The 25,435-nt window shown below is 46.4% G+C and overlaps 2 protein-coding genes across 2 annotated transcripts in view; both read left to right on the forward strand.

The window, feature by feature from the left end:
- Positions 1-2,759: 2,759 nt before the first annotated feature.
- LOC307071342 (extracellular serine/threonine protein kinase FAM20C-like) overlaps positions 2,760-25,435 on the forward strand; it is a gene marked incomplete at both ends in the record, with an annotated part of 38,881 nt that continues 16,205 nt past the window's right edge. The window contains 8 exon segments of the mRNA XM_079730328.1: positions 2,760-3,196; positions 3,874-4,043; positions 7,135-7,213; positions 8,021-8,113; positions 8,491-8,606; positions 8,993-9,173; positions 9,288-9,325; positions 9,328-9,378. Coding sequence (XP_079586454.1) covers positions 2,760-3,196; positions 3,874-4,043; positions 7,135-7,213; positions 8,021-8,113; positions 8,491-8,606; positions 8,993-9,173; positions 9,288-9,325; positions 9,328-9,378 — 1,165 coding nt within the window.
- dnhd1 (dynein heavy chain domain 1) overlaps positions 10,636-25,435 on the forward strand; it is a gene marked incomplete at both ends in the record, with an annotated part of 29,527 nt that continues 14,727 nt past the window's right edge. Inside the window, 23 exon segments of the mRNA XM_079730618.1 lie at positions 10,636-11,057; positions 11,590-11,784; positions 12,299-12,502; positions 13,114-13,224; positions 13,581-13,737; positions 14,408-14,665; positions 14,930-15,073; positions 15,306-15,384; positions 15,579-15,898; positions 16,569-16,815; positions 17,221-17,378; positions 17,945-18,067; positions 18,349-18,640; positions 19,424-19,551; positions 19,631-19,829; positions 19,914-20,005; positions 20,118-20,352; positions 20,922-21,047; positions 21,181-21,272; positions 21,372-24,447; positions 24,531-24,657; positions 24,745-24,937; positions 25,109-25,394. Coding sequence (XP_079586744.1) covers positions 10,636-11,057; positions 11,590-11,784; positions 12,299-12,502; positions 13,114-13,224; positions 13,581-13,737; positions 14,408-14,665; positions 14,930-15,073; positions 15,306-15,384; positions 15,579-15,898; positions 16,569-16,815; positions 17,221-17,378; positions 17,945-18,067; positions 18,349-18,640; positions 19,424-19,551; positions 19,631-19,829; positions 19,914-20,005; positions 20,118-20,352; positions 20,922-21,047; positions 21,181-21,272; positions 21,372-24,447; positions 24,531-24,657; positions 24,745-24,937; positions 25,109-25,394 — 7,264 coding nt within the window.

A 25,435-nucleotide genomic window follows, 5' to 3' on the forward strand; every position in this document is an offset into this window, starting at 1 on the left:
TGCTGAGACAGTGCCCCCATCACTCCACAGGTAGCTGTCGTCTCCTAGCAACAACCTCAGGGATGTGTCTGTCCCTGAATGTTTGTGCCACTGAGTGTGTGAGTGATGTTGTGTGTGTGTGTGTGTGTGAGTGCTGTTCAATGTGATTGTATGTGTGTTTGTACGTTTGTTTGAGTTATTGTGTGTGTGTGTGCGTGTATGTATGATTGATTTGTTGTTTGTGTGAAAAGAAAATCGGACACCAAATTCACCACCTGCCCAAAGAAACAAGAGCCAGATAAGTGGTTGAGCGAGCTGAAGAAATGAGAGGGAGAGAGAGCGAGAGAGAGAGAGAGTCGGTGCGAAAGTGAAATAGACAAAGAGGGGGCAAAAGAGAAACAGTGGACAGCAGCATAGAAAAGGAAAGAGAGAAAAGGAGAAAGGGAAAGAGAAATTGACATGAAGGGAAGGTCAAAAGAGGACAGAATCACATTAAAGGAGACTTTCATGTTTCATTCACCAACTGCTGCGGGGACTGTTATAATTAAGAAAAGTTGAAATCCATTCCAATATGAATGTGTGATTGTGTGCGTGCGTACGTGCGTGTGTGTGTGTGTGTGTGTGTGTACGTGCATAGGTCATGCATATCAAAGCACAGGCAAGTGTGTGTAAAAGTGTAGGTCCATGCAGACATACCACAGGTGTGCGTTTCCATTCCAATATGAATGTGTCATTGTGTGCGTGTGTGCGTGCGTGCGTACGTGTGTGCGTGCGTGCTTGCGTGCGTGTGTGCATGCGTGTGTGCGTGAGTGTGTATGTGTGTGTGTGTGTGTCTGTTTAAGCATCTGTATCCTTCTGTGCACAGAGGGTTTCATATAAGTACAAAGATGCAAGGCAACCTCTATTTTGAATCCTTGTTCCGAATGACGTTATTGCTGCAAACAAAGCCTGAACATTCCGACCTTGTAAAAGACTGAACCATTTAAAACCCAGGTAGCTGCTGTAGGTGAAAAGAGGAGTGAGAGATAGGGATGGGGTTGAGGCAGGGACAAGGAAAAAGAGTCTGTGACAAATCCTGCACTCCTGCGTAAGATGTCCTTGTATTAGATGCCTCTCATATGAACAATAACAAAAGCAATCCAATCATAAAAAATACTGATTAAGTATTAATTTAAATAAATAAAAGTACGAGCGCCAATTCTAACGAACATCCTTTACATGCAATAGAATGTGAAATGTGTGGTGTGTGCGTTTGAGTAATTTTGTGTGCGTGTGTGTGTGTATATGTGAGGGATTTGTTTGGTGTATGTGTGTTTGGTGGAAAGTAGTGTTAAGTTAAGGGACGGGGGGACCGTGTTGTTTACAACCAGCGGTGTTACAACCCCTATCTGGAGCGGCTCAAACCCATGAGACGTAACAAACCGAAAGGCAAAAGGGGAGATCTGTCTCAACACAACAAAAGAGAGGAAACCACTGGGCCGTCCACATTGAGTGCCGTATCACTCGGCTACCGAAATAACATCAAACTAAATACAAAGCACAGCAGTGAGAACTACAATGCAAGATCCTCAACAGGAACTTAAAGCAAAAACAAGGCTGTTGCCCCAGGGAGCCAGAGAGGCACCTGACTGTGGGCCAACATTGCACAGGTGAGGCTGATCATCGTTAGGGAGGCTCCGCCTGCAGTCCCTCCCCAAAGGCTCTCTGGAACAAACACAGGTGGGACATGTCGGAGAGAGGAAGGCCAGGGTGGAGACGAGCAGAGACCCATCATGATCAAGTTTCTCAAGCATGGGCCAATTCAACCTCCTCCTGTCCAAGGAGAACGTGATTACTTTATAGTGCATCAGGATTGTCCATCAGACCCAGACAGACAGACAGGCAGACATACAGATGCATAGACATACAGATGAGCCGGCAGAACGACAGACAGCCAGACAGACAGACAGACAGACAGAATGCCATCCAGACAGAGGGACGGCCCTTACTCACAGTCCAAATGGTGGGTAAACAAACAAGATCAGGGCCAACCCCGTAGACACTGTCACCCAGTGAGAGCACCATAACCTGGCACCTCTCCACCCTCCCGCTCTACCCCAGGACCCCAGGCTTCATGGCCCCTACCACCTGCAGAACACGGGGACACAGCACGGGTCCGCAGGCTCCAGCCAAACTCAGCAGGACGGGGGGGCTTTAACAGAACAACACACACACACAGGTATGCAAACGGAAGACTCATTGGTTCACAGTGGGAACATCGTAGCGTGTCATGTGGCATTTGTTGACCACAGGGGATATTGACATGCTGTTAACAGAGTGTGAAGGGGCAGATTGATGAGCTATTTTGAAGTTTGAAAAAGAAAAACGGGTAAGTTAAGCGCCTTATTATCTTGGCTTTCGTTTCACTGACACAATCGGCAAGCGTTTGTTTCAACTTTCTCTTGTTCCCCTCCCACTCTCCTTGATGAAATGTCTTCCTTGGGTGACTTACACCACTTCACACTTTTTTATATATATATATGCCTTTTTGCCGGTTATTATTCTCTGTTTTCATGACTTTCTCTCTGTCTCTCTCTCTCTATTTCTCTTTTCTCACCTCTCCCCCTCTTCTCTCTCTCCTACTCTCTCTCCTTCTCCCCCTCCCTCCTCTCTCTCTCTCCCCCTCTCCTACTCTCTCCTCTATCTCTCCTTCTCCCCCTCCCTCCTCTCTCTCTCTCTCTCCCCCTCTCTCTCATTCTCCCCCCTCTGTCCCTCTCCCCTCCCTCTCCCACCCCAGCAGGATGCGTTGGGTGAGGCGTCCTCGCCGCCCCAGGACCCTCTGCCTGTGTGCAGCCTCCTTCGCTCTGCTCCTCCACCTCCTGCTGCTCTGCTACTCCTTCTCCTCCGTCCCCCAGACGGAGTCCTGTAACCCCTCATCCTCCTCCTCCTCCTCCTCCTCCTCATCATCCTTGTCGTCAGCTCGTCGTGATGCCCTGCTCCACCACGCCAACGACACCGCCGGTCTGACCCGTAAAACACACAGGGGGTTTGTGCCCCGAGACAGGAAGGCCCGGCGCCACCCGCCCATTGGGGGGGAGGCGGGGGTCTCGGTGTTAAAGCTGCAGGCGCTCTTCAGCCACCCACTGTACAACCTCCCCTCCCCCGCCGTCCCGGAGGAGGACTGGCTGCTCCGGGTGAAGCCCAAGGCCCAGCCCAGCAAGGAGAGCTCTCTGTTCTGGTGAGGCCGCACTGCTGGGTGTGTGGGTGTGTGCACATGTGTGTGTGTGTGTGCTGTAACGTGTGTGTGTATGTTTGTGTTGTGTGTGTGTGTGTGTGTGTGTGTGTCTGTGTGTCTGTGGGGTGTTGTGTCGGGGTGTGAGTGTTTGTGTGTGTGTGTGTGTGTGTGTGTGTGTCTCTGTTTGTCTATGTTTGTGTGTGTGTGTGTGTGTGTGTGTGTGTGTGTGTGTGTGTGTGTGTGTGTTTGTTTGAAGGTCGGTCTGGGTTGTGACCAGAATGCTACGCAGACCAATTTTATGTTTTGTTCGCTGGAGGCCAAACATAATCAATAATAGAGTTTCTGATTCGATTAAATTATTTATGTTATTAATGTCAAGTGAATCTACTAAAATGTATTAATAAGTTACACTCTCTAATTTACTACCTGCCTACCACACACACAAACACGCACACACACTAACCACACCGCACACAAACATACACAAATACAAACACATGCAAACAACCACACACACACACTCACACACACACATACACACACATATACACACAATGCACACACCCCTACACACACACACACACACACACACACCGCACACACACAATGTAAACACACAATCACACACACACACACACACACACACACACACACACACACACACACACACACCCCTGCAGGGTGAGTATGTTGCAGGACGGCTACGAGGACGTTCAGTGGAACAGCAGCAGCCACCCCCCCTGGCTGCGCTTCCACATGGGCATTTCTCGCTGGCAGTTGTACCCCAACCCAGACCCCAACGTGGGGCCCCTGGTCCAGCAGCTGGCCACCCACCACATCGTCAGTGCAGGTACGGCCCGGGACATACCACAGATCGCCTCGCAAACATCTACGTTAAGTCAGGAGCCGTTGAGCAGACGCTTTCATCCAAAGCTTTGAACTAACCATAAACTGTATGAAATTACATTTACAATTAGTCATTCAGTAGACACTTCATTCAAAAATGTACAATAAACACGCACAATTCTATAAGGTCAAGTGCACAAGGGATAAACCATCTGTGATGCAGATTGGCCAACTCCATGCTCCCTCCATGCTGCAATAATTAAAAATTGAAGTATGTAAGTTCAAAAAACTGTAAGACCCAAGTGGTCGTTTGAAAGCTGTTGCTCTCTGACAAACAGATGGCAGTGCAGAGTTGTCACAATCAAGTAGAAGGTTGTATTTTTCATCACTGGCAGTGAATAATTGTTAGAGAATAATTCAACCAAGTAGGTTCTAAATTCAACACAATAAAGGTTTTCGCATCCGTGTGAATGTTAAATGTGTTACGTATTTTAAGCACATGGGCTACCATACATAGCCACTAGGAAGTAGGATCGAACACATAAGCTGTAATTACCATACATAGTCACTAGGAAGTAGGATCGAACACATAAGCTGTAATTACCATACATAGCCACTAGGAAGTAGGATCAAACACATAAGCTGTAATTACTATACATAGCCACAAGGGGGGCAGGACATATAAACTGCAATAACTATTCCAGCCACAGATGGCAGCACCTTTAGACAGGTGAGGAGGGTGGAGCCAATACGACACATAGGACACGCCTACTCGCTATTAAACCAGGGCCTGGAGCCAACGAAATCAGAAACATCCGGCAGTCCATACTAGGGAGTTAGGTAGAGAGGCCTGCTGTTTGTCGCTCACACGCGTGTCCATACAATTCCCCTCCTTTTGCTTACCATACCGAAATACTTTAACAAATAAAGTGAGTTCAAAGCGATCCCGATTAGACTACTTTCTTCAAGAACGCAACAAATGCAGTGGCGGCTGGTGATCAAAAATGTTGGTGGAGCACAGTAATAGACAGGGGGTCTGGGGTCCGCTCATAATTTTTTTTTAATTGAATAGATTTGATTTCCTGTATTCCGGTGCATTTTGGGGATGGCCACTACCTATTTACCTACTATTCATTCAGATTCATAGCCTACATCCTGACTTGCAGGGCCTAGACAATCTTACACTGCATATACAGACCTACTTTATGGCCATTCCACCAGCCATTGCTATTTGACCCATTGTTGTTATTCTGATATTGAGACAAATCATGATCACTGTCCTATAGCGTCCATTTTTTGTGAGTCTCAATGTCTACTTGAAATGCAGTTGGAAATATGGGACAGTTGTTTCATTTTGTTTATATGCTACAGGCCGAAAGACTAAATTAATATGCAACTTACTTGCTCCTTTTAGGTATAACATTGCTTACAACTCTCTGCTAGTTAGCGATCTATCTCTTCTCTACATGTAATTGTGTTGCGCAAATGCTGCTGAGGGAGGTAGCATATTTGATTGATTTGCAGAATTGTCCAATCATGTGGTGATAACAAAAATGAAACGCGATACCATTGGCCTGGGGCGCACACTGGTGCGACCCGAGGGCGAATTTTCTTGCGCCAACGAAAAGCTGTCTCTGCTTGATAGACAGCAAAAAGTTAGCAAGTTTACATTGACTTCAACGTGGCCGGCGCCCCTGACTTGGAGGAGGGCTTTATTTCGAATGACCAATAACTAGCCTAGGCCAGATCATTGACGTTCAGACGCATTTAAATGGTTGCTGGCAGTGACAAGTATATCACACAATTAAACGAGGATAAACGCTATGTATTTTTGTTGATTTATTTCGTATTGATAATAGTTGATTAATAGTTGGCAGATATATTCAAGTGAATATTTCACGGAGGGGTGGCGCCCTAGCGCCCTCTATAGACCCACCGCCACTGGTTAAATGGTTCATAAGTGATTGGTGGTGAGTTGTTGTGTTGATTGCCTGGTCAGGTAGCAGCTGGGGAATGTCATGGCCAGGGTGTAGCTTAGTTGAGTGTTATTCTGGATATTTAAATGTATTACGATCACATTTGTTTTGGTTGTTTATTATCACATCTGGCTCCAGGGCAGTGTAGTGCTCAAAGGTACTAGGTTCGATCCCCGATGGCTTACCTTGGACTTGAGACAACCTAACCCATACCTGTTCTTTAATAACATGTATCTGAATTCATTGGAGGTGCCTTTGAATAAAAGTGCCTGCTAAATGAGAACAGACTGGATCTTATTATGTATGATTTGTTAAGTGTTGCTGTGTCTTAACTTGCAGCAGTTCTGATCACTATCAGTTCCTGCCAGGTTACAGTGCAGACGCCAGACAGTGTGTCAGTGTTGAGGCTGGACTAACTCAAATCAACATACAAGAAGAATGAACAGGATACACAGATGAACAGGTTCCTCCATGTCGCTAATCAAGAATCAATCATTCCCCTGTCAATCTGTAGCAGCACCTGGGCAAACTGGGTGCGGTGTATTAAGGATTAGGCTGTGTGATCGATCTAAATTGTGTGATTGTTGGATGGAAAAAATAGACATAGTCCAATATGTAGAGACGAGGATATATATATATATATATATATATATATATATATATATATATATATATATAGTGTGAGAGAGAGAGAGAGAGAGAGAGAGAGAGAGAGAGAGAGAGAGAGAGAGAGAGAGAGACTTGTAAATAGTACAGTATGTATGACTACTGGCTACGGATGGCGAGACAAAGTGTTATTTTCTGACACCAGGTGTCAATGCCGTATGTTTGTATGTGTGCATTTGTTCATAAGTGGGTGCGTGTGTATGTGTGCATTTGTGTATGTTTGTTTGTGTATGTACGTGTGCATGGGGTAGGTCTTTTTGTGTGTATGCTTTTACATGTGTACGTATATATCTGTGTGTATGTGCAAATGTGAGTTGGTGTGCGTACGCGTGGGCGCGTTTCCATCGTACTCCGAATGGCGTCTCACACCTCTGTGTGGTGCCACGGCTCTTGGAGTCGTGCTGGGCGTTGCTATGGTGACCCTGCTCCCTTCCCCCCCCCCCCGTCTCTCAGTGCAGAAGTCCGGCGGGACGCAGCTGAAGCTGGTTATGTCATTCCCCAACTACGGACAGGCCATTTTCAAGCCAATGAAGTAAGTGAGGCCCGTTGAAGTGGAAAATACTTTGTCGTTTGCTGCTGACTGGTAATTCTTGAATGCAAATATATATTTCATTACGGTGAAACACGCAGTGAGAAACGGTCTTCCTCCCTCATGCAACACCTCCCTTCTTGTGCTGGTGAGCACAGCTATATCCACCTGTTACCCATCTTCCCCAGGCTAGAGCTTGGATAAATAACGTACCAATGACAACACTTCACTGGAACATATATAACAGCTTTATCACACTGCATAAGATGGATGATAGAATCGAGTTTCAAGGTTAAGGCAACACAATAAGACAGAGGGTAATGAGGGGTCATTTGTTCTAACTTAAAAACATTCAAATCTTTAGAGAATATTCACAACCTTATACACACATGATGATATGAAATCGTTGTAATGTTCTGAGGCTGTGATTGATTTCCCTGTAGAGATGGGCATAATTGTGTTATTTCCTGTTAGTGTTCATCAGTCCATCAATACATAGCACTTTGAGTCAGTGGGTGACCATGTCTTAAGCTGAGTCACTGCACCCAGCAACAAATTTTCACTCTGTCATCCACAGCTGCGACCAGACATGTTTTAAAATGTTCTCGTCAGATAAGCGTCACTTGTTGCCAGCGGAGATCTGGGTAAATGATTCGCTTTTAGGTACAAGTACAGTGCACTAACAGAGTTACAACTAGCCAACGCGAAGATGGTTTGAGTCGGTAGCCTGGCATGCCTTAATGGAGCCGACCTAGGACGAAATGAAACGACAACGTGCGCTGGTTTTAAGATGAGTTGCTCTCCCCACAGGCAGGAGCGAGACGAGGAGACCAACTTCAACCTCTACTACTTCTCTGACTTTGAGCGGCACAACGCAGAGATCGCTGCCTTCCACCTGGACAGGTAGCGATGAGGGGGCGGAGGGGTATGGTGTTAACTAGGCAGCTGGCCCCAGTCGGCTAGCAAGAAGAATAACAGCACAGCAGAGCTCCTTTTCTCACTGTTTATAATGAGATGGGATCTGCAAAGCACAATATGGCAGACGGCATGAAACTGTTGTTTCGATCAGAGTTAATTTCATTCAATTGGGAACAGTCTGAGGACGCCTGCACGGTACATAATTTAATGAAAAAGTATCAAATATAGATGTGTTTTTACATCTCTTATTATTGTGACTGAAGAACTCATCTGGCACTAAAACAATAAAGTCTCAAGACTCTCTCCCCATTATTTCCTCCAACTGTTTTCTCATCGTTCCCCCCCCCCGGTTCCTACTGAAGGATTCTTGGATACCGGCGGATCCCCCCAGTGGTGGGCCGGCTGGTGGACGTCGTCAAGGACATCAAAGACGTCACAACAGACCACAAACTGGCCCGCACCTTCTTTTCCTCTCCTGGTACCCCCCGCCCTCATCTTGGTCTCCTATAACACACAGATCAATAACATGCTCTGTGTGTGTTGTTCATGGCCCTCCGCCATCTTGTTTCTGCTCATAAAGAACCACAGCCTCGGGTAACAACTGATTTATGGTTATTATTTGTCTCTGTTGGTCTCTTTGCTTTCCTTGCCCTACCTCTCATCTCTTTACTTCCCAATTTCATTCCCTTCCTCTACTCTCACCGTTATTCTAATTTCCTCTCGTCTCCTCTTCTTATCTCCTCTATTCCTAACTGTCCGCTTTTCCTCAATCAAACTTTCCCCTCACCTCTCCTCTCCTCCCCTGTCCTCTCCTCCCTTCTCGTCCCCTCTCCTGTGCGGCTGTGTATCTTCGGTGCCCCCTAGTGGGCAACACGTGTTTCTACGGCCAGTGCTCGTACTACTGCTCAACGGAGCACGCCGTGTGCGGTCGCCCTACGGCCCTGGAGGGCTCCGTGGCATTAATGCTGCCCGACCTCTCGCTGGCCATCCGGAGGACCTGGAGGTCTCCGTGGAGACGGTCGTACAGCCGTAGCAAGCTGGCAAAGTGTGTTTATTGCTTTTTTCAACAGTGCTCTTAAATAGCCTATAATATGGCATTATAATATGAAAAAGGGAAAGTGACAAGTAAAGTTAATGTCACAAGTTGTTTTGATTCCAGATGGGAAACAGAGCCAGACTACTGTTCCAAGGTGAAAAAGACACTAGGCTGGTTGACGTCGTAGACCTGGCCATACTGGACTTCCTGATGAGTAGGTTTACAATCAATTCCATTCATAAATGTTCAAAGAAACGGTGGTATAAAGGACAGCTGCCCTACATTGGCAGCGTGCATTTTTTCTCTTTGTTCTTATTTATCTACAGGCCTTCTATAAATACAGCCTAATATAGGCCATGGCACATTAATCATCGTATGGATTAAATGTAAATGTACAGAAATGCGTTAAACATATCGTAGCGACTAGCGAGTCATTAGAAGTATGTTTAATTTGTAGCCTATGTATTATGAATAATAACATGTTTTTTTCAAACGAGGCCGATCTAGCCCTCAAAAAGGCACGCGCGCAGGAACACATACACACCGGCGCGCCGGTGCGTGAGCCGTGATTTATCGACACAAATCAAGTTCATCGTTGTTATTCGTTGTAAAAAATCTTCATTTGCACGAACTGTCCGTACGAAGCTGAAGACAGACCTCAGAGGAAGGCGACGGTGAACTTGACGGAGTGCTGCCATGGAAACCAGCCAGAGCTGCGGTTGTGTTGACGCTGCAGAGGCAGGTAACAAAGTTTCCTTCTGCACTTTAGGACTTTGCTTTGCTTTTTACTATTTCACTTGAGCGTTTTTCGATCCTTTCTTTTGACATAGCTAGACTGCAAAAGCGTTAATTTCTGTGATGATATTGGTCTGTCGAAAAAATATATTGGAAATCAATTTATCATTCAGTCATTGTTTTCAGTATGTGTTTGTTTGCAAGACCGCAGCAAACAGCTAGGTAGAGTTGGCTTATGTATTGTACTTTTCATTTAACCCTTTTCCAAATATGAAGGTATCAATGTAAAAATTAAGTTGAAGTTAACTTGAAGAAGAGGATTCCTTTGAATAAGGTTTTTGTTTTACCTGGTGACGTCCTTCACTGATTTTAAACGACGTCACCGTAGTTTGGAACCGGCCACTGTTGTCGTTGCAATCCGATAATATTCTGCATTGAACTACTGAATATTTTATAGCTTAAAGTTTAGTGATTGTGATATTAAAGTAATATGTCAGTAAGAACTGCCTAGTAACATGTACTGGTGCATGAATGGTTTGAAAGTATTTATAGTAGGATGCACAGATCGGTTAACTGTATAGCATGAATCCTTCTATTTCTACTGTTCCTGTCTAACATATATAATTTGTGCCCATCCCTCCCTTCTACAATTGATTAAGTCTATCTTCACAGTTAATTGAGTATAGTGCAGAAAAAAACCCAAATGTGATATCAACCGGCCTAAAGTGGACCTTAAATGACCAGCACCATGCTGGCTGGCCCACCTGAGGAAAACCCCCCGTATGGACCCCCCGGGCAGAGTCCCCCGGACAGCACCCAGCTCTGGCCCAGATCCAAGGTCAAGAGCCGTGTCCCCAAGGTGGACGTGGTCCACGGGCCTCCCCTGACCCTACCGCCCCTGACACCACGCGGAAGAGGGTGGCGCCCGCCCGCCTTCGGGTTCGAGTCTCTGATTGGTCTATCAACAGTTCTGGCACATCGTCCTCCCAGTACAATGCTGTCATTGGTGGAGCTGCCCGGCCTCATAGCCCAGTATGGACCAGAGATTGCCATCGGGGACTCCCTGTGGACGGAAGGCCCCCATATGGTGGCTTCGGCGCTGGGTACAGACATCCCCATCGCGGTGGTCCCGCCAGTCCACAGATCACCAGACCCATGGTAGTGCCTTATTTACATTGACATGCCATCTACGTTGAGTCACTTTGCAGATGCTAATTTTCAAAGCAACGTACAGGTGAGGTTGAGAACAGTCAAAGCATTGACGTAAAATTGGACCGACTACCAAATATTCCAATTGCTGCATGAAGTAGTTTATTAATACAACTGGATGAGAGTCAGTCATAAGAGCACAAGTTTTTGAATTATGTGATTGTCTATTAAAAAAGAGGCCGGACTCGGTTCAAGCACTGTCACAGTCAATACTCGATTAGAAATCAAAATGAAAATATATTCCAGATGGCTGAAGATCTTTTGAAACTTTAAATGTGAGTTCATTTTCACTGCTGAAAAAAAAAGTAACGATCATGGGTAGATATTTAGACAGATTCCCTTTTCTCAGCCAGTATAATGTCTTGGTGGTGATGTTCACCCACAACCTTGGTAGCACAGTTTCATCTACCGGTTCTGCCCCCGCTGGAATATTCCAACGAGTTGTATTTGAAATGATTATCACCCCTCTACTCCATCCAAGTCTTCCAGATCCTAATGAGGCCAGGGATGCTCCGGCTGTTGCTGGGGGAGGCACCACAGGCCTGAAGGACACAAAGGGGAGCAGAGCTCCTCTCACAGGCACACAGGTGGTGGAGGCGCTGGCTAAGAAGAGGAGGCGCCGGGGAGGAGCACTTGAGTTTTATTACCTGAAGGAGAGCCGCCGTGATGAATACCGGTACTGACGTGAGCACTAATCATTCCTCTACTAATGGCGCTCTTCTAGTCCCTCAGATCCCTCGAACCATGTGTCAAGCAAGATTTCAGTCATGCTGACTTGCTAAATTAGATTATGGTAACGATTGTTCCTCTCAGATCTTCATATGCTGTCATTGGTTTGTCTAATTATGGGTCTATAATAATATCCTCATTATGCATCGAAACAAATTGCACTTAATCTCGAAAATGAACACTCGTCGGGTTCCAATCTGTTGCTGTCAAGGTACTCGACAGCCTTCGTGCATCCACTTCTCAGAATAGGAAAGAAGCATCTTCTGACTGAGCCAAGGCTCAACTATTGGCCAGGGACCATCCAGTGATGCTAATTATTATTCAGTCTGTATCAGGGACTTTACTGCATTTGAAACAATTCTCCTTAGCAATGTTCCTCGTGATCGCATCATAATTGATCTGGAGCCACTTCTTCTCCAATGCCTGCTTCACATGCACTCTGTACCCTGACCTCCTCCCAGGCCCTACGACCTGGAATCGGTGCATCCCAGCAGGGCTGGTCCCCACCACTATGTGTTCTCGTCCAGCGCCGTGCTCCAGGTGACCCAGCGGGGCCCCGAGGCCCTGGTCTCCCTGGAGGACTGGCGCCGGGAGGCCCAGCTGTGGGGGGCCCTCAGAACCATCCCCTTCTTCAGGGACTATGTGCTGCACCAAGCCTTCAACTGGTGACTCACTGCGACCACACGCATGTATTGAGTTACATATACACACGCATGTATTGAGTAACATATTATACACCCGCATGTATTGAGTTGCACATTATACGCCCGCATGTATTGAGTTACATGTCACACACCCACATGTGTTGAGTTACATTACATACACAAGTATGTATTGACTTACATATCATGCACAAGTATGTATTGACTTACATATCGTACACACACATGTATCTTACGTGGTCATTTTCTGAGATATCGTACATGAGTATGTCTTTTGCTTCATACATGTGCACATACAAATGCCTGCCTTACCCCTCATCATCCACATCTGTATGCATTTATTATGCATGCATTAAGTGTATTACATGTGCATGCATTACTTATGATTTCCATTGCAGGCATTATGTGGCATAAAGATGTGGCATAAACACTTAATATCTTACACATGCACCCAGTCTCACCCAGTCCCAGTCTCAGCGGCAGGCAGTGATTGACAGGCAGGGGTGTGTGAGTGACAAGCAGTGGTTTGTGAGTGACAGGCAGGGGAGCGTGAGTGACGGTCCGTTTTAACTTGTGGACACTGACAAGTTGATTTCCTTTTGTCTTTGTCCCAGGTGGCGAGAAAATGTCAGTCGCATGGTTTTCCAGCGTAAATGTGACACTCTGCAGGACATGCTGCTCATCGCCGCGCCTCAGTTCAGACACGCTCTGGTCCTCCTCGCTGGGTGAACATCTTCAATTCTTGTGAAATCATCCTCATTGCAGAACAGATGTCTGCCCTGGGGTGTGCTGAATGTTGGGCTGTCTATGGAGGAATGCTTTTATCTACCCCCTTTGAAATATCTATTTTTAAATAAATTATATGTCATGAAAGTAAGTAAGCCAGCAAATAACTCACCAGGCTTTAAAAGTTGAATTGTGCCATCAATTCAAAATGCTTGCTTGGCTTTCTGCTTGAATAGTCATCCACACTCTTACATCCTTATTAGGGCTCCCTTTATGCACACCGAGGTGGGAAGCAGTCTGAGAGAACCTAATGTCTCCAACGGGGTGTGCAATAATAATATTAACCCTACTGCAGTGTGAACGAGGAGCTGGCTGAGCTCCGCTGGCTGCCGTGCTTGAGTACGAGGAGCTACACGTTGCAGGAGTACCAAGATGCGCTGGCCTTCAACGACAATCAGAGTGTGAGGACGCTGGAGACGCTGCAGCAGAGACGCTCAACCATCATGACGGCGGTAACAGAAACACGGCGGCACTGGCACAGCATCAGGCTCGTAATGGAGGCTGGGAAATTGTTGTAATATTTTCACTCGTCACCCTTTGTAGCTGCTCTTGTAGCTTTTATAGCAGGGCACTGGCATGTTGGTAGTTTTTTATGAGGGGATGTGGGGAATGGAGGAGATTTGTAACCATGGCAACGCCGGATCCAGGGCCTTGAAGCCATGCTGTAGATGTGGATGATGCTGCTGATGTTTGATGATGCTGATGTTGGATGATGATGTGGATAATATCGTGAGTCACTTACTTATAACTTTTGTACACTAGTACATCCGTACGTACAAACGTGTGTGCCTGTTTTTCCCCTACTGTCCTGTTTGTTCTCCAGACAGATGTTTTTTAATTTTCTTGATTTTATTCCTCTATTTTAGTGTGCTGTTGTATTGTACTCTAACTTAAATCTTTTACGAGTTTTAAAGATCGTTTGGGATTTCCAATGTCATATGACAAAACGTGACTTAGTGAATGTTTTTCTTTGAATGTGGATGACTATGGAGGATTTGTATACATCTTTAACTTGGGATATGTACAGTGCGTATGCTGTGGCATCTTGTCTCCCTATTGAGTGAAGCCCAAGGTTTCCTGCATGGTATTGTCAGCCGCTCACCTCCCTCGCTCTCTCCCCAGCTGCATCAGGAGTGCTACCAGGCCCTCCAGGATCTACAGCTGCGTGTCCATTGTACCGCCAACGAGCCCACGGAACGCCACCAACCCCGGCACCTGCACCTCGCTCAGCGGCGAGGCCTGGAGGCGGAGCTTAGGCGGGCGGGGCGCACGTCTCAAGCGCTTGGTCGCGTGGTGTCCCTGGCCAATCAGATGACGGTACAGGGACTGTGCTCGCTCAGACAGCGAGAGGTCACCTCCTTCCTCAGAAGTGTCATCAAGGTGGGGGGAAGGGCGCGTTGTGTGTGATGGTTGAGGGTTTTTGGTTGGAGAGTTTGGTATCATGGTCATGTTGTAATTGCTCCCCGCATCCTCACCCACAATTGTGGTGTGATCACAGTGTGCCACTGGTTGAAAAGAAAACTAGAAGGATGAAAAAAAAGAAGAGAAAAATATGCATTTCATAGAACTGCTACACCCTTATTCAGCAATAAATGTAAATCTATTCATGAAGTTCTTTCTAGTAGTTCTGCTGTCTTTTGTCAGCGGGGGGAGGCCAAACAGGGCTGTCTTTTCCGAGCCCGGCTGGTGTTCAGCCCACAGGGGATGCTGGCCGTGGAGCCCGCCCTGCCCCTCTTCCAGGACGTGGTGCAAAAGGCCCTACTGGGACTCTCCAATACAATCCTCCAGGTAAAAGACTCGCCCTCTCACCAAAGTCCAGGGTCACTGTGGGACTGGGGGAAAAAAACAGATTAACAATGATGATTTGGCTGAACAATGATCAATCGTCTCTTGAATGAAAGTAGAAGTTGGCAGGTTTTGACACCAATACAGAAATGGCTTCAGCAGATAGGATTATCAGAGCTGGGAGTTAGTCATCCACCTTCCACAACTCAGCAGGTGTCTTCCTTTCCTCTGGCAGGTGTGTGATAGCTGTGGTCTCTTCCTAGAGATCACAGACTCTACTTCTGAGAAACAGGACCTCCGCCTGGCTCCTGAAGGTATTTCTCTTCATATTGATGACTCAAAGCCCTTGTTTTAAACATAAGTGTTCGCCTGAACACTCTTGAGCCATTTTAATGAAAAACTCCAAGACCCATCCATTTACGTCCACTGACCATAATATGTGTTATACGTTGTTTTTCTTTTTCTTATGTGCATCCCATTTTTATCTTTATTTTTGTGTCATCCCCAGTTATCCAGAGCCAGTATGAAGACATAAATCATGAGGAGAGATCCAGAGAGAACACACCAAGAGAGGAGAGATCCAGAGAGGGGAGATCCAGAGAGGGGAGATCCAGAGAGGGGACACCAAGAGAGGGGCGAACCTTTGACTGGACATCCAGAGAGGGGCTAGCCTCCAGTGCGTTCCTTCCCTGGCCGAGCCCTTTAGCAGTGCATGGTCGCAGGCTGAGAGGCTGCTGCCTTCCCCTGTCACGAAGATGTCTGGAGTTGCAGCTGGGTACCAGCGAAGTCTCAAAGGAGGTGCAAAGTCAATGTGCTGGGATTATGCAGGCAAGGGTGGTCCCTTTTTTCTGTGATGATTCGGGAGATTAATAATTGTATCAGGGCATTTTGTTCGGGATTTCTTTGCGATCCTTGACATGACGGGCGTCGTCATGGTTACTGATGGAATGTTGCCGGTAGTGAGGCAGTCTGCCTGCCGCTGAAGAATCCTTTAATACCGCAAGAGGATTCAGGCTTTATTATTTATTATTTACACATACCATTATTGTTCTCAATGTGATTCATGGGATACCATTTATTTTAAGAATAAATGGTATTATGAACATGTTTTTTTCAGAAAAGCACACGGGAATGCAGTAAAACAATTGCTTTAGGTTACAGATGCATATATAAAAAATGATAAGATAAGCAATACGATAAGATTAAAGAGCAAATCTCGATGGGACATCAGCGATGCAATGAACAGATGCTAATGCCTGCCACTATGATATACTGTATGAATCAACAGCACATTGAGTACAAGTTCAGTACTCGATTAAAACCACTCTGTAAACCACCAGTGCTTTCAACCTCTAGCAAGCTATGGAAATGTGAATTGGCTATTGAGACGATGGTCTTAGAAGGGCAAAAAGAATAGATTCTCATAGATCAGTAGGCATACCTGTATCCTTTAAAGGCGATGATGGATCCTGAGTCGTGGTCTTTGGTCATGTGACAGGAAGCCCAGGCAGAGGTTCAGCAGCTCTGTGGCGAGTATGCTTGGTTGACGGACATGCGTTCCTTCACCACCCAATGGGGAGCAAGCTCCTCTCTGGAGGCCTTGAGGGGCAGGGCCGTCTCGGCCTACGAGGAGCTGGTCGGAGAGATGCGCCGCTGGAGTGACCGGGTCCGTTGCGCACCTCGGTCCTTCCCCACCGCCCACCGGCTGTTTGATGTCGACGCCAGCGTCATCCTCGAGGAGCTGGGTGGGTACACATTCCCAAAAGTGCATCATTCACAGATAAAGTACGCCTCATCTCATCTCATGTGACACCATTGACATTGGCAAATTCCCAGAATGCACCTGTCACCTCCTTAATGAGCCATCACACTTGTGCGTGTTACGGTGTGGAATTTGTCTGTATCATTGGAAACTATGAGCTTTCTTTTATAAGATCTGTGTGGCTCAGCTGATAGAGAATAACATTAACACTGCCAGGGTTGGGATTCCCTGTGTAGCCCACGTGGTACATTATGTTTGGAACACTGCCAGGGTTAGGGGTTGGGTTCCCTGTGTAGTACAACTGGTACAATATGGTAAGGACACTGCCATGGTTAGGGGTTCGATTCCCTGGGTAGGTCAACGTTTCCCCCTCGCCTCCTCCATCCAGGGGTGCAGCTGGGTGTGATGGAGGAAATGGTTCTCTCCCAGCTGGTGGAGGAACTGAGGTTGAACTCTGAGCAGCTGGTGTCCCGGCTCAGGCGCACCATCTCTGGACTCATGGAGGACCCTCGTGACCTGCGCTGCCTCACACTATATGCAACCATGGTAAGCATGTTCCAAACTTTACCTTTGATGTCAAGGTTTATTACAATTGAATCACCAAACACCACACACACATACTCATATTTTCAGGATTCTAGTCAGATGGGAAGGAAACCTCCTTAAAAACAGAAACAAGAATCCCAGTGAAATAAAGTTTCTATTTAATACAAAATGTAAACCAAACAATGCATATGAGATGTAACAGCTCTATGCCACTATATTTCTTATTTTATTTTTGTTTAAATATGAATATAGTTTTCACGACAATAATATGTCTGCCCGCTTTGCACCTGTTGCTCTCCTAGCCGTTCCTGTAATACTAGCTTCTTGTGTTTTCCTTATCCCCTCCGGGTCGGGGAGTTCTTTACCCCTTGAGATGGGTCTTAGGCCTTAGGGGTTGTTAAGGTTATCCTGTGATGCTCTTGGAGACTCTATCTGAATAGGGGCTCTTGAGACGGGTCATTAGGCGTAAGGGTGTGCTGTATGGTGTGGTCCCGTGATGCCCTTGGCGACTGTACCTGATTAGGGGCTGTACCTTAACAACCCTGACCTGATTCCACACCTGGCAGGTGAAGCGTGAGAACACCTCTCCTGTCATGCTGCGACGGGTAGAGTACCTACAGTCACTTCGGGGCACCATTACCACCAACTACAGGAAGATGAGTGAGCAGGAGGTGGCACTAGAGGAACAGGTAGGTCAGGGCAATGTGTGTTGTGTTCACCAGTGACCTAAGTTCTGGGTTACATCCCCTGTACATTCCTAGATTAATTTGATTGGTAGCCACACACTGTTGGTATTCTTGAAAGGCCAGAAGAGGCAAGTTTATAACTACAGAACAGCAGTCACATGTTAAGGCAAAAATAAAAAAAAAATAAGAGTAAAACAAGGTAGAGCAATCAAAATACTTTTATTTAAAGCTGGGTTTCCGGCCGACCTGTAGCTGGTTCTCCTACTCACTGTGCTTTATTCCAGATACTGAGCTTGTGGAAGAGCTACGTTCAACTGGTGAAGGCAGCGGAGCAGAAGGTCAACCAGAACATGCCCTCCATGTGTGAAGCTCTGGAGCTATCCTTCACAGCGCTGGTCGGCGAGCTCTCGCGTACCGTCTCCGCCGCCGTCGCCACCAGCCCCCCCTCTGGGGTCTTACTGGACCCTGGCGCAGGCACGCGGGAGATGTGCGCTGAGCTGAGGTTCCTGTGCAAGCAGGTGCACGCCTTTGGCAGGAAGATCAAGGTGCTGTCGGGCATCAGCGAGGACCTGAGAGGTGAAGAAGCAAACGACCATCTGGCCTAAACGTCTTCACTTGGATTTGGATTTGTCTAAATAAAAAAAAGATGAACAAATGTAGATTTTTGTTCAAATTGGCAGCCAGACAATTTTACGTCAAGAAATCTTAAGGAAATCTTAATAAAAATGTATCTGGGTTAGGGTTAGGGTTAGTTTGTCTGGTTGTTAAGGCCCAAGGTGAATTGTTGACATTGTCTAAGTCGAGATGCTAGGTAGCTTTCTCAAAAAGTGAGCATGGATGAACAAATCAAGTAGTTTCAATTCTGTACGCAACTGCGAATGCTCATTGACTGAGACTGAGAGGTAAGCAGTTTGAACTCTTGACTATTAAATGTTCCGGCCATGAGCACGGTGGTCAATTCTGTATTGTGACTGTGGATTTATCATTGCTTCAACCCACTCAAAGGACTGGCTCAGCGGCGGAAAATTCCCATTTGTATTCAGTTGAGAGTCTCGCTCTACATACATTAATCTTTAATTCCGAAGTGAATGGTTAGGCTGCGTTCCAATCAGTAAAATTATACCCCCTCAATTCTAATGCACCTCCGTTTTTAAATCCGTCAGCATGCGCAGTGGCGTGTCAACACAGAATTTAAGCTAATAACCATGGCTTATTTACATCTTAATTAACAATTAACCCTGGCTCAGGGCAAACCGGCCAAATTCTTTAATTTAGTCGAACATATTATGAGACAGACTTTGTGTTATTAGATCGATAATAAGAAACCTATTGGATAAAGTGTTGGTCTTATATTCTCAGGATATCCACTGGATTTGAAAGTCATGACAACAGACACTCAGAACTTGGAGACTCTGAGAGACCTTTGGGAGCTCCTGGCTGACTGTCAAGCCACGACCCAAGAGTGGGGACGTTCGGCCTTCACCAAGGTGAGGGCCTTACATTCACACACTTCCTTCAGTCCCTCCAGGGGTCGAGCCAGTAACCCTCTGTGTGATTCTTGGACAGTTTGAGGTGGCTGTAGCCAAGGAAAAAGTCGGATGGTGGAAGCAGCGGGCCTCATCAGTGGGGCTGACTCTTCCTACCCATAATGCAGTGCTTCAGGAGATCCTGAGAACCTTGCAGCAGTTCAGCACACATCTCCCAGTCTTGGAAAAGATGTGCAGCCCCAGACTCAAAGAGAAACACCTCGAGAACATTTTTAAAGGTATCGTATTTGAATGGTTAGAGGATGTTAGCCCATGTTGATAACTATGTATTATAATAATTAAAGAACATTTCTTATATACAGGGATGGGTCTTCTGTACACCCCAGCGAAGCAGCTGACTGTGACTGAGTTGATGTCTATGCCACTTGGAGTACACCTGGAAATAATTAACAAGGTATCCAACATTTGGTGCAACAGTACCATTAACAGCATTGATACTGTTGAAAGATGTTAATGACGGAAAGTAGTCACTAAAGAAAAGCCTTCCTCCTCTTTTACCCAATCAGATATCCAGAGAGGGACACATGCAGTGGTGTATGGAGGAGGAATTCCGGAAAATTCAGTGTGGCTGGGAAGCCAAAATGTTCCAAATATTACCATCCTGCACCATCCTTATATGGCAACAGGACGTCATACAGAACGGCCATGAAACCATCAATACAAAACGGCTACAAGCTGAGACTGGTTCAAGGTTAACGACTGCCACGCAACCATCTAGTGATGCTATGCTCATCATCATTGGTAAGACTAAGCTTGGATCAATGTTAAAGACATATCAAGAAACATTGTCTCAGTAATTACACTTTAAACTTGTTGGTTTTAATACTCTGGATGGGAACAGATTTGATTCTCTATAACTAAGTGAAGACACAGATATAGAATGGATGTGTCTTACCTGTTACCTGCTTTATTCTTATCTCCAACTTGAATTATTTATAGATGCCTTCAGCGATTCATTACCATTTCATTTCATTCATTTACATATAATAAAGTATTCATTTTAGTTTAAATTATTGAATGTTCTACTCATTTTAGAGATGGTTGAAATAGATCAGAAATTGTTTGCTATGTCCGCCTTAGTTTTTCATTTCTATGTTGAAGAACAGCACAAGTAATAACATTGTCTCACCGCAATTATTTTCTGAACTGGATATCTCTTCAATTGTAGCCGGGGGAAAGCTAAATATGAAAAGTGTTTTGCAATTTAATAACATGTCTGCGCACTCAAGATAGTAAATAGCTAGAGGCACACCGATGGAGACCAAGTTATGCTCCTCAAAGAGAGCAATTTGTAATGTTGTGTTCATCAGGACTGGAGGCTCTCCGGGCCGACGCAGAGGACAGTGTTATGGCTCTGTTCTCCATTCTGTGGTCCCCCTACTGCTCTGACTTCAGGCCTGAGGTGGAGAACTGGGTCCGGCTACTGCAGGATCTAGGTAGGGAGAAGGCTTACATACCGAACATAGCGCTGTATGCATAAAATAATGGATACAATATTAAAGAAAAATTTGGTTAAGTGTATTTATTATTGGCCAGAGTGTGTTGATTTTATGTGTTACATTATTAAAGGGGAGCGGCTTGAAATGATTGAGAGGTACCAGGAAACGTGGGCCTTCCTCACAAAGATGCTGAATGAAGCCTCTGTCGGCACACAGTTACTGGTACTTTGAGTCTTCACCAAACAATAATTTATTATCCAAGTATCTAGCCATGATTCAGCAAATACATTTCTGTTTCCTTTCCTCTTCCTTTCCTTACAGCTGGAAAAGTTCAGAACGGTGGATGAGACGTTCAAGGAGATTATCTTCTCCATCTTAAGTGACTATCATGTGCTCAACATCCTGCGTCCCAAAAAGGGTGTTTCTCCCCAAATCGACGGTAGTGACCTCCGCAAGAAGCTCCTTGATGGGCTGACCATCATGGAGGCTATTTCAACCGGGTTGCGGGACGTCCTCAACAGGCCTCGGGGAGAGTTCCCCAGGCTCTGCTTCCTGAGTGACAGGGAGGTGATGAAGCTGTTCTCATCACAGTCCGCTCCTGTTATTTTACTCACCATTGTAGGCAAATGCTTTCAAGGCGTACAGCGGCTTGAGCTGGACCATGAAGTAGCTAACGATAGTGCTGATCTGAGCGTTGGTCAGTCCACTGATGTCTCCTCACTGCAGATGAAGGTGCTGGGGGTGTTTGGCAGCCTTGTAGAACACGTTAGATTCCTCCATCCTGTGGAGCTTCACATGGATCCAGTGGTTTGGCTTTGCGCACTGGAGCAAGAATTGCAACACACCTTGATGAAGTTGACTGAACAATGTGCTGCTGCACGATTCCAGGTGGAAACAGCAAAACCAGAATCAAAGCTTGACCAAGATGAGGAAAGAGATGTTTGTCTTATGCTGGACTTGCTGTGCCACTACCCACTTCAGTGTCTGCTCGTGGCTGAAGAATCTGCGTGGTGCATTGAAGTTCTAAATGCCTCTCAGATCCCAGCTCCAGATAGGTTCAGGTCAATGCAACAACGCAATTCTTCCAGACTCCAACACCTGTGTAGTGCCATAAGGGAAGGAGCTGTGGGTATCTCTGATAGATCTCCGCTTTCTCACCGCGTAATGTTGTTACTGCAGGATTTGGTGCAGTTCAGCATGAATCATGCCCAGAGGCTTTCCAGATTTATCAATGTTAAGTGTGAGCTGGAGGCATCTTTTGAGTGGCAAAGCATGATGAAGTATCATATTAACTCAGCCAACCACAGTCCAAACAACTCAAACGGTCACCCAATCAGCAGTGATGTTCCAATCTGTTATGTGGACGTGTTGGGCTCCACGCTAATGTATGGTTACGAGTACTTTGGCCCGGAGCACTGGACGATGGTCCACACTCCTTCTACCGACAGAGCCGTCTTGGGGATTCTCCTCGCTCTATCTAGCTACAGGTGCGGGTTGGTAAGCGGGCATTCGACATGTGGAAAGAGAACCACTGTGACACAGCTAGGACGGGCGCTAGGGCGTCAGGTGGTGACCTGGCAGTGTAGTTCAGGCACTAGGCCTTGTGGCATCCAGCAAGCGCTCAGTGGGGCCCTCAAGAGTGGAGCGTACCTTGTGCTGTGCTCCGTGAACCTGCTGGGACCTGGGGTACAGGCGTTACTGGGACAGCACCTAGCAGACATTCACCAATTCTTCTCCGGATACCTGAAAAACCTAGCACAGATGCCGAACGTTGAGCCAAATCGCCCCATGTCGTTTGCTGGACAGAGCATTTTGGCCAGGCTCAATTATGGATGCGTTGTCATTTCATCCAAAGAATACGCATGTGATATTACAGAAGATCTGCGGAAAGCCATCCGGTCAGTAGCCTTGACTCACCCAGATTATAGAACCATCACAGAGGTGCTGCTGCTCTCCAGTGGTTTTTCAGAAGCCGTTAGTTTGAGTCGACGCCTGATGACTCTATTTGACCTTGCCAAAGATTCAGGTTGTCTTCCCAAATATGTCCAGAGCAGCTGGCTTTTGGTCTTGCAAAATCTCATTGCAGTATCCGCTAAACAGAGTTTCTGTAAAGAACACGTTTCATTTGAGGGGACATCATTAGCTACATATTGCAAGCTTCAGATTGTCCCTCACAATACAACCGGTGAAGTGTCTCCAAATCAACGAAATATTAGCTCTAAGGGCATCAGTCAAGTCAGAACCATTGTACGGGGGGTGATAGAGGAGAAAGCTGCTGTCAATGCAATTTACACTGTTTTATTACCAGCTCTTGAAGAGTGTGGGAAGGCCCCTGAGCTCCGTAGAATTTGTGAAGAAACTTTTCCAACGGCACGCTCATTTATTTTCCCCCTGCAACATATTGAGGAGAAAGAGCAGAATCGACTTAAAAGTGCAATAACTGAAGAGATTACTAGGACTGGGCTTTTCCCCAATCCACAAATTATTCATAATGTTCTCACCCTCCACGAGGCCTTAAAATCCTCAAAAGCGGCACTGCTCCTCGGGCCTGCGGGCTGTGGTAAGACAACCTGTTACCAGGTTCTTGCAGGGTCACTTCGCAGACTGGCTACCAGGTCAGGAGATCTTCCTAATGAAGCAGGCCAAACAGATGGAAATCCCTTTAAAACAGCTTACAGAAACTCTGCTTCGATGTGGAGCACTGTGGAAACCATGGTCTTGTTTCCCAATGCCATGTGTCACCAAGAGATCTTTGGTTGCCTCTGCGAAGAGAGAGGGTGGCTTGACGGAGCTTTCACCAAAGTGCTCAGACAATCAGGGCAACGCAGCAGTATGTACCCCCAGCACAAGAGGGCCAATGATAACAGCCAGGTGGTGAAGTGGGTGGTGATGGATGGGGAGCCCCTAGGGCAGCCTGGCTGGTTAGATTACTTCAGCAGCATTTCCAGCCCTGAGGACCGTGCACTGTGCCTGCCTTCGGGTGAAAGGCTTTCACCAGGCCATTCAGCGTTGAAGCTCCTGGCAGAGGTAATGGATCTAAGTGATGCTTCCCCATCTGCGGTGACACGGTGCAGTGTCATGTATTTCACGGGCACTGATTTGTGGAAGTCAGTGTGGAAGGCTGAACTGGATGCTCTTATTCGAGAGGGCTCACTGGATCAAGGGACCATAGCCATGTGGAATCGTCTGGCAGAAGACCTTTTCAGCAAGACGCTCCAATCACTTGAGCAACACAATCTGACCTCTGCAATGTATAGTGAAGGAGATATCAGCTCTTCTAACCCTGTGAATGGACTCGGAGAAGTCATGTCATTCATCAGGATTCTACGGGCCCTGCTTGAGGTATCGGGAGTTGGACCGCATTTCAAAGATTCAGCAAAGCCCCAGGCCAGTTATGGTATGGTAAAACTTTCATTCAAAACTATGATATTATTAATGATAAAACTCCAATTCTCTAACAAGGGGATACATCCCTTACAGGCATACTTCAAGGAGCTTACTCACAAGGCACAGATGATCTCAACAACCGCAGGCATCTGGATCTTCAAACCAGAAACATCTTTCTAGTGGCCTACATCTGGGGATTTGGTGCACATCTGCATCCTCGGTAAGGAACCTATAACCTAAAAGGGATAAATGATGGCATGAATGTCTGTGATTCAGACTTTGTGAATATGCTTTGTGTCCATGCTAGCCACTGGCCACGGTTTGACCAGCTGGCTCGCCAGGTGCTCTTCAACAGCAGGTATAGCATTAAGGTTCCAGGTGAAGAGATCATCTTTGAGCACTTTTTCAGCCCGACTGAGAGGACCGTCAGTGAGGTCGTCAACAGTATCAACGGCCCACGATGCCTCATCGCTCAGTTGCCTTTTCCAACTATTCTCGAGGTTTGTTGCAAATGTTTACGTTTAATAAGTTGACTCATCTGGTAAACGACTAAATTGCACATCCAAATTATTTCACAACCTTTTTTTCTGAAACATATGTCATTTTCTTTTAGTCCCAAATCATTCCATCTTGTCGTTCATGTATGCTGATTTGTATGTTTATATGCTCAGCACCAGAAACATGCATATCTGCTCCACTGCATGCTGGAGGCCCGCCAGCCGGTGCTGTTGGTGGGAGAGGCTGTATCCGGGAGAACCTCTCTGTGCAGAGCTCTTTTGAGTGCAAACAGAGCCCACATCAGCCTGCCATCCAGTTCGCTCCTGAGCCACCGGGATGTCCGACAAGCTCTGCATAACATGGGCTGCCAGGGGACGTCCAAACGTACAGGGGGGCCAGTAAGGACCAAGCAGTCTGGAATGGTTCTGTTTGTGGATGACCTGCATTTTGCCCCAAATGGTGAGTGAGACATATGAATATAATCGAGTTCAAAGGATGAT

Source organism: Pollachius pollachius (genome assembly GCF_949987615.1).
Source record: "Pollachius pollachius genome assembly, chromosome: 2".
Classification (NCBI taxonomy): Eukaryota; Metazoa; Chordata; class Actinopteri; order Gadiformes; family Gadidae; genus Pollachius; species Pollachius pollachius.